The sequence below is a fragment of the Halictus rubicundus genome, chromosome 2 (assembly GCF_050948215.1).
Source record: "Halictus rubicundus isolate RS-2024b chromosome 2, iyHalRubi1_principal, whole genome shotgun sequence".
Taxonomy (NCBI): domain Eukaryota; kingdom Metazoa; phylum Arthropoda; class Insecta; order Hymenoptera; family Halictidae; genus Halictus; species Halictus rubicundus.
In genome coordinates, this window is record NC_135150.1 from 7071187 (window position 1) to 7082510 (window position 11324).

The window sequence follows — 11324 nt, forward strand, 5'->3', positions numbered from 1 at the left end:
ATCACTTCACAAAATGGTACTTGGAGCGCCTCTGCAGCAAGTAGTTTTCCTTGATCATTTCGCAGTAATAGGTGTGTCGCCGATGATGTTGATACGTTCTTGGCTTACAAATAGTTGCTCCTTAATTGACGAACGTGTTGCAGTCAAAGACATTCTCCACATGAAATGAGAAAATGATTCGTTTGCTGAATAAACGACAGAGTTAACGGAGAATGCAACGGTGTATAATACTCCAATTCTGTCGTTGATTGCACCATTTCAGGTGCTCGTCTGTTCGTCTCGTTGACTAAATCTCTGGTGACTGCCTCCAACAGTTGAGTAGAAAACTCGTTTATAACCCTGACGTCCGTTACTTTCTGTTTTATTTGCTTCCTGTTTGTCAACAAATAATATTTGTCGACAGTTCGTGTCGTGAGATAATGGTGGAGAGAGTCGTACCCTCTCGTCCTAAAAATGAAAAGAAAGTTTGTTAATTCTATGGTCGATTAGCGTTCATTGATTTGCAATATTTTCTCTTAACCTGCAATGTATAATGTACGATATTTTAGTGGATTTGGAAAACAGAATTAGTCCCTGCATTTTAGAGAAACGAACAAGAGAAAGAAACCATAGAAACTTCGCTGTAAATACCAATTATTTTATTTTCGACCTGCAGGAAACGAATTTGCATCGTTAAACATTGACAGCTATGGTTACCCACGATCGGAAGAAATGCTTGTTCTTTATACAATGTTAACAACGTAGCGTGCAAGAACTGAAATGTTCAACGTAATATTATGTATCTATACATATATTTCTTTCTTCAAATTTACAGATGATATAAACTTTTCTCCGTAAGAATATGAATATTTATATTACAATTCTATATTACCCTTATATTTGTATATATATATATATATATATATATATATATATATATATATATATTTATTTATTATATTATTTATTTTTTTATAAATTATTTCGCAGATCGACGAACGAATTATTGATTCTCCTGTACCATCGAATCGCAATACAATGTCTATCACCAATTCATGTCACAATTCCTAATCATATCTATCATCGATCTCTTTCTACAGAATTCTCAAATGAAAAAGAATTTCATCATGTTTCAATGAAAGCAGCGAACGTGTAACACTTCGTTTTCGAAATGGAAACAAAACAAATTGAACACTCAAGCTCGCTATCTTTATTGCCAGTCCAAGATGAATCCGGATCGTTTGCAATGTGTTAGAGATCTCGAGCGGGCAATTGATTTCGCAACGATGATAATTAAAACAGTAAATTACGTTGAATGGAAGACTTCAGAAACGAATGAAACGTCTTCTTACATCACAACTGTTGGAAATTTGATACATCCTATTAACTATTCAGTGAAATGTTTAATTTTGAAGGAAAGTATACATATTTACAATAAATTTATAAGTTATAGGTACTAAATCGAAGATCACCGCGATCTTTAGCTTTCGACACGCTTCTCTATTATAAAACATTACAGTTATCATTTACAGAATACTGAATTTATGAATATTTAAATTTGCACGAATTTGACCAATGTTCACTTCGCTCGGTTCGAATCAAGACGGCAATTCGATTAATAGTAATGACTGGCTGTTCGTAAGATCTACTATAAACAACTGTAACCGTCGTTTAGTACCACATAAATTGCGAAACAAAAAGGGAACTGGGCTTTCTGAACTCGATGGAAAATTTTCAACGTGATTTCACGAGCACGTATACAAAATCACAATTAACGAAGTCGTAATATTACACTCGACAACGTTAGATTCCAATCTAACGGCGAGAATAACGTGTTACAGGTATGTGCTGGTCGTATAAAATATCAAAAATGCAAACTATAGTCGTTTAAACAATTGCCCTAGGCAATTCACCGGTCGCTCGAATCGGTTACATTCGTCATTAAAAAGCAGAAACTTACGTATCACTATTCGATCTCGCGCGCGTGCACACAATAAAAGGAAAACAATAGAAACCATTCTAAACTCGTCTCAAAAAAAAAAAGAAAAAAATAACAACAATTGAACGCGATACTCCACTGCTGCAAAGGGTCTCGCGGAAATCAATCAAACAACAGGAATCCTGATCGAAGCAGGTGGAATCCCTTGGTTTCGCAGATGGTAATATGTTACGATAAAAAGAATATGTACAAAAGTAATTCGCGATGGAGTGGTGGTCAGCTCGTTACTTGCTGCTCTTATTCACAATGATCTTGTCCTGTACCCCGTGAAGCAAATTGGTGATCTTAATGGGCGGAGGGGCCGGGTGTACGCCGGGATGCTTCCTCCGATGCAGCATCATCGGTGACCTCTGCGTGAAGCTTTGTCCGCAGATGTCGCAGACGTAAGGTCTTTCACCGACATGGGTCAACAGGTGTATCTTCTGGGAGCTAAGACAGCCGAACGTCTTCCCGCAGATCGCACAAAGGTAGGACTTCTCCCCGGAATGGGTCCTGAGGTGTTTGGTCAAGCCGTACTTAGTCTTGAACTCCATGCCGCACTGTTCGCACACGTACTTGATCTTGTGCAGCTCCATGTGGCTGTCCAGGTTCTTCTGGGTCTTAAACTTCTTCTTACAGGTCTGACACTGGAACTTTTTCACCTTCGTTTTGTGCTTGTAATACTTGTGGAAGTATAGGGAGCTTTTGCTGGGGTACGAGGAGCCGCAGATGTCGCAGACGCAGGACTCTGTGTCGTGGTCTTTCACGTGGGTCGTGTAGTCCGACTGCACCTTGAACATCTTACCGCACTGCTCGCACTTGTAGTTGTAGTCCTCCGTGTGCTTGCGGATGTAATGGATCTTCAGGTATGGTTTGGTGCGCGCCTTGAAGTCGCAGAGGCTGCACGTGTGCCAGGTGACCGGCTCGTCGTGGATCTCCATGTGTCTGGCCAAGTGGGCGCTGGTCTTGAAGCCTTTCGAACAGATCGCGCATTTGTGCGGCCGAGAGTTGCTGTGCTTGTACATGTGCCTGGTGTGCTTGCTCTTCCGGTCGAACGACGCGTAGCAGATCTCGCAGGTGTGCTTCTTCTTCGCCGGCTCCTCGATCGGCGACGACGACGACGACGTCGTCTTCTTTCTCTTCTTCTCCTCCTCCTGCTTTTTCCTGAAGTCCAACGGCGTGTCGTCCAGGTCCTCCAACTGGTCCCCGCCGTCCTTGCCCTTTTCAAAGGACTCCGTCGTCGTTGTCGTGGTCGTCGTCGTCGTCATCGTCGTCATCGTCGTCATCGTCGCCATCGTCGTCATCGTCGTCACCGTCGTCACCGTCGGTTTCGACGTCGTTGTCGTATCGCCCTTCGCCGTTGAAGCGTTCGACCCTTCGCCGGGCGGTCCTGGTTCTTTCATCATGAACATGCTCAACGAGGTCGGTATCCGAAAGTAATTTTCTTCTAGTTTTACTATCAGAAAAGTCGGAGCGAGTGGGTCTAGCGCATTGTACCTAAAAAATCATAAAGCTAGTCAGTTCGGTGGTCGTAGAAATGCCGGGTAAGATATGGGGTATTGCTTTGCTAAACGGCACACGAGCATGCACCGGTGTGAGTCGAGCAGAAATTCCGCGAGAACCTCACACCTTGAACTGTCCTGCGGACGTTGTTCATACCGGTATTACGTTTACATCGAATCGTTTCGAACGGAAAAATACTATTACCGTCAGTTCGTGAGGGATGAAATATGGTGATGACTGTAATGGTACTTATTGCTAAGTTTATGCTATGTTTATAGCCCAAATGATAAAAAATATATCAAATAATAATTGTCGTTGGATCAACAGTCTATATTTTCCTTTTGCTAATGGTAACATTTCGAAAATGTATGTACCTATTTATGGTAAAAGTACTGTTGCGATATTTATACACATGCAATGTTTGTATAAACGTGTCAATTATATTATCGTGAAATTTAAAACGTATACAGAGTTTATCAGCCTAAAAATTGACATTTGAAATAGTACTGTCGTCAAAACAACCAAATCTCTATTTCATCGTTTCATAAATTAAAATGATATATTCTTTGCACTATTTCCTAAAAATTTAATTGATATATGCTAGTTACCATTACATGACTGTTCAGTTATTAGAGCGAGTACATTGGCGGAATATAAAGCTCTGAAAATGCTATAAAAAACATAATCTCCTGATGATTACGTATCCTTAAAAAGGCAGTCCAATGTTGCGATTGTTAACATTGGTTGTTAAGACTGTTATCACTAGACTGCGGATTTTATGCGTCCACGATAAAAATTAATAAGCGAAACATGAAACAGTCGAAAGATAAAAAGTATATAAAAATATCGATATGTATCATCCATTCATTAAACTGATTGAAGGAAGATATAAATATTTATTTCGTTCCAGTACCTTATAAAAATGCAGATAATTTTTATTTTGTACAAAGGTCCGCAGCCTAGTTACCACTGTATATCAATATTACTGACGATTTCCTAAACGAACCAACATTTTTACTAAAAAGTTAACATTACATTGTGCTCAATATTCGTCATTCGATGCACATTATTTATGTTTTAATGAAATCATCGGATGTCAGGATTCATTTGAACCATACTAAATGTTTGTTTTCGAAGAACTGTTTGAAAAGAAATTGTTTGAACAATAACATCAGTATTTACATCAAATTAAACCACTCAGCATCCGTTGAACAAGGACTGATTTTGTATTATCAAAAAAGTCCGTTCTCTCATCTCTAATTTTCTTCCTAATTTCCTTAACAGTTTTAAATCAATGTAGTGCAATGCACTTGTTATAATTACTTTTATAATTATTACTTAATTAATTAACTTTTATATTGTGTTGCATGAACTTTGGTACAAAATTAACAATCGTTCTCGATTACCACATATCTGTTTTTAAGGAAAGGATGGAAGATTCGCATAAAGATTGTATAAACATCAACCAAATAGATCACTTAAAACAATTTTTAAGGGTATACTGTTATCTGGAACACAGATTATATACACTAGAACATAAATATGTAATTAAGCCGCTTGCACTGTTCGGTTAAAAATTCGCCCATTTTATCTTTTAGATCCTGCAAAATTGTTTGTTTCATTATGATTATAAATAAAACACAATTGGTTGAATTAAAGTCTAAAACAAAAATAGGCGAGAACTGTGAAACGATTTCTTATGAAATTATTTTTAGCAATGTAAAATGGGGATTAAAAAATAACAAACTGAAAATGATATTCCTCTCAACAGTTGCTCTGTGTAATCAACTTGGTCAACATTTGAAAACAATGTTTCGTTCAAGACACAGTCTTTTTTTAACGCCTAATCTTCATTCTGGGAAAACCGAGTATTTATTAAACTAAAGCAAGTACCTTTACTCGAGTAATTCTAAGGCTAATTCATATTTCTGTATGAAATAATAAATATGAAACGATTAATTATTTTAAATAGAAGTATTTTTATTTTTCTACAAAAGTACTGATAAACCAGCATTTCCAGGCCGAGGACTACGTTTAGAAATAACAGTATTTTCTGCCCTGGAAAATACACGTTTTGAGTTCCGAGTTCGCAGACGTCGTTCTAGGTACGCACAAATACATTTCAATAATTTTTCTGGCCTAGGATACATTTCTAATTTTTTTCTCCGTTATTCTGAAAGACATAGATTGTAATTTATTTAATTTTCTTGAAGACATGTTTGCAATTCCGCATTACTATCACTGTTGAACTCTGTTAAAACTTGAAAATTTAAAAAATGCTTTACCAACTTAAAGAAAGATTTACTTTAGATTGTCGTACTGAAACTGTACATCGTTTTGCTTCCTTTTTGGACCTGAGAACAAAATTCATTTGAAACTAACGAAATTAAAGATCTTATTTCATTTTCCATTAGTAACACAATAGAAAATATTAACACACGTGAACAAACAGGAAATATGGATAGCACAGCACTGGATTTTATATTGCAATATATATGTATATAGTATAGTATTTTGAAAGTGCAAACATATCTTTAAGGCAATCAAATAAATCACAACCTGTGACCATTAAAATGGTGGAAAAGGAATGAAAAAAGGTACCCTATGTACTATGAATGTATTTATGTATTCCCGCGACTTCTGCAGGCTCAGAACGCGTATTCTCTACTGCAGGAAATGTCTGGAATTGCCTGAAAACGTAAATATATTAGTTTTTTTTATAAAAATGAAAACGTTTAAAGTTTATGTAATCAATTGTTTTGCTATTATTATTCCACACAAATGTACAAATTACCTAAATTATTGTAAATAACCAGGTAACACGAGTAGAATAATCCAGTAAAATATATCTGGTTATAATACGTTTATTCAATACTTGGGTACCCGGTGGACCGAGCAGGGCTCGAGTAATATTCATATTATTTCGTGACAGAACCAACTACTCGGCTATCTCACGAGATAATCGAGTACTCGGGTAATTTTTGTTTACCCGAGTATCTCATGGATTACCCAGGTATCTCATAAGTCACAACTCTATTTAAAACCAATGTATCTCGAAATAGATTCCCACTTTCAACATTCAGGTATCGCGTACATTCGATTTCATTTTAGTACCAATCTTCTAACGAATCATTATACTGCGGACCTTTATGCAAAATCAGAATCGTCTGCATCAACTGCAACAAACAGGGACTATATACAAACGTTTTTCTGTTTTCAAACATCTTAGTGAGTTAAAAAAGTCTATCATACAGTCTTTACTGTTGAGACTTTCTGGTGTAAGCTGTGGCCTTTTGGGACCGTTTTCCCAACGTTTTACAAGCATTGCAACTAGCTTCATCAGGAGTCAGAGACATGCGTGTCTGTTAATGTTTCACTAATATAACTTCTTAGTCAGCTGCAACGTTTGGAAAACGTTGGGAAAGTAACTCCAAAAGGATTGTATATTGATAAAACTGTCTGGTACATGGTGAACCAAAAGCATATGTCACGAACACCACAGCGAGATTCTACACCTTTGGATCGGTGGAGATTTGTTAACAAAAGTGGCAGCAAAATTGACTTTGAGTATAATTTTCAATTTGTTTTTCTATTGCAGCTTTCACTTCGAAAACCCGTCAAGTTCGCGTACTTAACATTTGTAAGAAGTAGATATGTCATGATCAGACGCATCAGCCGATATCTATTCAATAATACCACGCGTATTTGCTGAATTTTCAGGCTCGATTTTCTCGAAAACAAAGCCTGAAATAAGAAGAATTTATTCCGTATATTCGACTTATTTTTTCATATAGAATCACCTCATCCACTGTTGTACTCAATATCTTAACACGCTGTAGCCATATGGAATAAAATAGTTTACGGTTCCTAGTTTATGGTTCCTTTGAGACTTTTATTCCTCGTAACGAGCACTAAACGATGCAATAGAAAAGAAATTGATCCTGAAGATGACGATCAAAATGAATTTTGTTATCGCTCTTTTTAACAAATCTCCACTGATCCAAAGGTGTAGTATCTCGCTGTGTTGGTCGTGATATCTAGTTTTGGTACACCCTGCACAATGGCAGGGAACCATTGCCAGGGTTCCTCTTTGTACTGTTTTATACTTGATCTGTCCATTTTTTCCATAAACGTGTGAAGTCTGCAGTCTACTGATCACTCTTTTCAGAATTAATCAACGAGATCCTAGAATCGGCGACTCTTCAGATCCGTGCTGTATCTCTCCGCTCTGCAGTTTCGTCGAGTGAAGTCTTTTCTGCAGATGCCACACTTGTACGGTTTGATCCCAGCGTGCGTGAGCACATGCTGATAATAGGTGCTACTCTGGAAGAACTTCTTCTGACAAAGCATGCAGCTGAAGGCCTGAGTAGGGCCGTGTTTGCGGCGTCTGTGCTTGAACAGCTCTTCCGAGACTTGACACGCCTCTCCGCACTTCGAGCAGGTGAATACCGTCGCGTGACCTATCAGGTGATTGTCCATGCTGGACCTGTGCCGGAAGTTGTTGGTGCACAGGAAGCAGTACTCGTACTCGGACTGTTTTATTCGCTTCTCGTGCCTCCACTCGTGGGTCTTCAGGTTCTTGACCTCCTTGCCGCAGAACTGACAGACCTGCAACGGGAAGTCGTGACACCTTTTTATGTGCTGCGTCAAGTTGCGCGTCATGGTGAACGTGGTGTCGTGCTCCGTATGAATGCGCAGGATATGTTTCTTCAGGCTGGCTTTCCACTTGTACTTCGCCTCGCAGATGTTACACTTGAAGAAATAATCTGGCCGATGGATCACCTTATGCTGCTCCAGCTTCTTCTGCGAGTAACAATAGGTTTGGCACATGTCGCACTTGTACACCTTCTTCGGATTCCGGTGCAGATTTTTCACGTGCGCCTCCAATTTCGGTATGTCCTGGAATTGTTTCTCGCAGAAGGGACAGGTGGTGCGGACGCTGTCCAGAACCGGGTCGATCATTCCGTCATGTTTCTTGGCGTTGTTCGTGTTGGCTCTTTTAGGGGATTCCTCCTTGGTTGTCTTAAAGCCTTCGTCATTTCGCGAGATATTGAGGCGATTGAGTTTCTTTGAGTCTTCGTGTTGTATCTGTGAATTCTGCAGAGGATCCGTCTGTTCAGGATGAATTGATAGCTTTACCAGAGAACTTTGTATTGGTGCTAAGCATTCCGGTGGACAGTGTGTATCGTGTATCGTTTGTTCTATAAATTGCATCGATGGGTCCGAGAGCAGATACGTCATTGATACGGTTAGCTGCTCCCAGTTTGTCGATGAATTTATTGCAAAGCTGTTTCCAGGCATTGGTAATTGTTGTTGGAAGACAACCGTCGTTTTGTCGTGATGTGATACGAGTCTGAAACAAGGATAAGGCTTGTCAGTGAATTAATATTCCCCCGATTTGGTCATCCTTTGAGCATCGATTCTCTATAAAGGAAAATTTCTTAGTTCTGGTTGGTTCAAGAACAAGGTAATACAAGAAAATTTGCGAAATGATTTACATAAACACATAGTGAATGTAAAGTTATGGAATATATTGAAATTGTATACCTTTAATACGCATTCTACTCGTACAAACTGGAAGAGATTGAACATAAATATCGTTTTCTCTTAGCCTGCGAATTGTCGATCGCACAAATTCGACTCTTCCTTTATCCAGATATTAGAAACATACATTCCTCTTGCAGAATGTGCTTAATGTCATCCAACATAGAATTCGCGAGTATTACAGTTTAATTCTTAACAGTACGAATGATGGAACGAACTAACAAATGTTGATTTGTGAGTTACGACGAAACGTTTATGTGTATTTTCACAGAATAACTTAAAGTTCAAAGAACACTTTAATATGATCAAGAACATAGTCTTCATGTGATAATTGATCCTGAAACCTTATATTCTTATTTGTTACATACATGCGCGCACGCAAGCACACATGCATTCATTATTATGTACACTGTAATTTAGAAAATCATAATTAGGCAAGGCAAATCCTCTAAAAATGATAAACGTACATCTATAAAATATTTTATCGTATGAATGCTTCTCAACCCCTTGCCTTATAATATCGAGCAATACTTACGAATACTTTTGAACACAATTTATTACATATGTACTTCATTAAGCTCTCTCATTAAATTCGTAAAGTTCTATTTTTCTGTTATCGTTATTTAGGCACACAGTGGTCTTCTAATCACTGCAGCTGTCAAATAAATCATAAGGCAAGGAATGAATTCTGTGCAAGTTGTAAACTTTCAAATACGATCCCGCAACAAAAAGACGACATTACGTTTGGTAAGCGAACGAAATTCCCATTCTCCATCTTTTATTATGGTCCAACATAATTGTATGTACAACATCTTTAGCAGCCTCTCAAAACTTTGGAATTGGTCTACTACCTAATCGTAAAAACACTTCCGATTCAGTCTTTCTCAAAAAACAAACTCAATTAGGGCTTGAAAACTGTTATAACTGTTATATCAATCCTTGAAATAATTATTAACGCTGAACGTATCAAACACAGAACATACAAAAAATGAAATACACGTTTAAAAGTAAGAAGTTTGGATTCACTTAAACTGTGTACGGTTTTCATTATGGTATGTGCTTAAATAAAGAAGTCAATTCACTAATTTCCTATGAAAACGTTTATATAATTTTAATAATTGTGAAATGGAAAACCGGTCGTTGGTAGATTTAGTGATAAATAACATACATTAGAAATATAAAAAATTGATTTACACTATTACGTAGCTTACAGAGAAATCAAAATGTTTCCCTTCTAACATTTTATTCTAGTATTTACCATTTACGAGAGAAACTCTGGCTAGCGAATCTCCCTATCGAAACATCCCATCCGCCTCTCCTTTAACCGCTTCGCTACCATCGAGGAGATATTTCGCGATACAGTACGATACAGTACGATACCGTACAATACAGTACAATACTGTACAATACGCACAAGCGTACGATGACCACCGACGAGGTAGCTCGTGACGAAGTCTCGCTGTTATATAGCCACGGATCAGCTATACATGTACCGCGATAGTATATCTGATTAGAATACATATAAATTGATTAGAATACGGAACAGTCCATGGAAAAACCAAATACAATTTTAGACTATAACATGTGCAGGGTAAATCATACAGGCCAGATTATACACGGATACGAATCATTTAGAAAAGCATGGTTCAACAAATATATTTTCTACTTGATGGACATTACAATGCGCAACACCCTCACAATATGGAATTGTCTCAAGTTGGAGAAGATGTGATATCTGGACTATTATAGAAATATCATAATCTAACAGAAAATTTTTACTATAGGGAGAAAATGTCATTTTCATCTCCTTCGTTTTCAATCCCGACGTTTCCCCAAATGAATACCCCCAACAAAGAGAAAGAACCAAGTTATCGTTTTAGAAAAGTAGCCGTTTCGTGAATCAATACTTTCCCGAATTAAAACTCTCGTCCCAATAATCAAATACGCGATATATCCCGTCCATGGCGACGTAGAAACGAAACTTTGTCTACAAACTTATCCGGTGGTGACGAAGCGGTTAGTATAGAACTGAATGGTATAGATATTTTATAATTTTTCTATCATCTTACCTTAATTTTTTTACATAGAATGCCAAGAGAATTCAATGTATATAAAAGACGAGGGTTTCTATTTAAACGAAAATAGTGCAACCGCTAAATGCACATGCATGATTGTACTTACAAATAAATTATGATCGCGAACTTCTGTTCCGCTTTGAATCATTCATCTTTTCCCTCTAACTTTTTTTTTAAATCAACAAAAGAAAAAAGGTATGGATGTTACAGTTGCGTGAATCACCCTGTACAACAGTTTCAAACAC

The 11324-nt window shown here is 37.7% G+C and overlaps 2 protein-coding genes across 6 annotated transcripts in view; both read right to left on the reverse strand.

Moving 5' to 3' along the window:
- Nucleotides 1-11324, reverse strand: part of LOC143363861 (uncharacterized) — a 71771-nt gene that overhangs the window by 21566 nt on the left and 38881 nt on the right. The window contains exon 5 of one of the 5 annotated variants that reach the window (XM_076804436.1): nucleotides 1772-3454. The exons of the other annotated variants lie outside the window; for them this stretch is intronic. Coding sequence (XP_076660551.1) covers nucleotides 2203-3454 — 1252 coding nt within the window. The 3' untranslated portion in view covers nucleotides 1772-2202. Of the gene's footprint in view, nucleotides 1-1771; nucleotides 3455-11324 lie in introns of those variants that run through there. 5 annotated transcript variants of the gene reach the window in all.
- Nucleotides 7779-11000, reverse strand: LOC143361982 (zinc finger protein 711-like). The gene is made up of 2 exons (XM_076801747.1): nucleotides 7910-11000; nucleotides 7779-7847 (listed from the first exon to the last, which is right to left on the reverse strand). Exons 1-2 carry the CDS (start codon nucleotides 8759-8761, stop codon nucleotides 7779-7781), a joined length of 921 nt encoding a protein of 306 aa, XP_076657862.1. The 5' UTR covers nucleotides 8762-11000.

Bases quoted from the DNA above. Each gene is read 5' to 3' on its own strand.
- LOC143361982 (XM_076801747.1), bottom strand. From the start codon at position 8,761: ATGCCTGGAAACAGCTTTGCAATAAATTCATCGACAAACTGGGAGCAG. The intron at 7,848-7,909 runs GTATTCACCTGC...GTTCAAGCACAG, and splicing joins ACCTGATAGGTCACGCGACG to ACGCCGCAAACACGGCCCTA.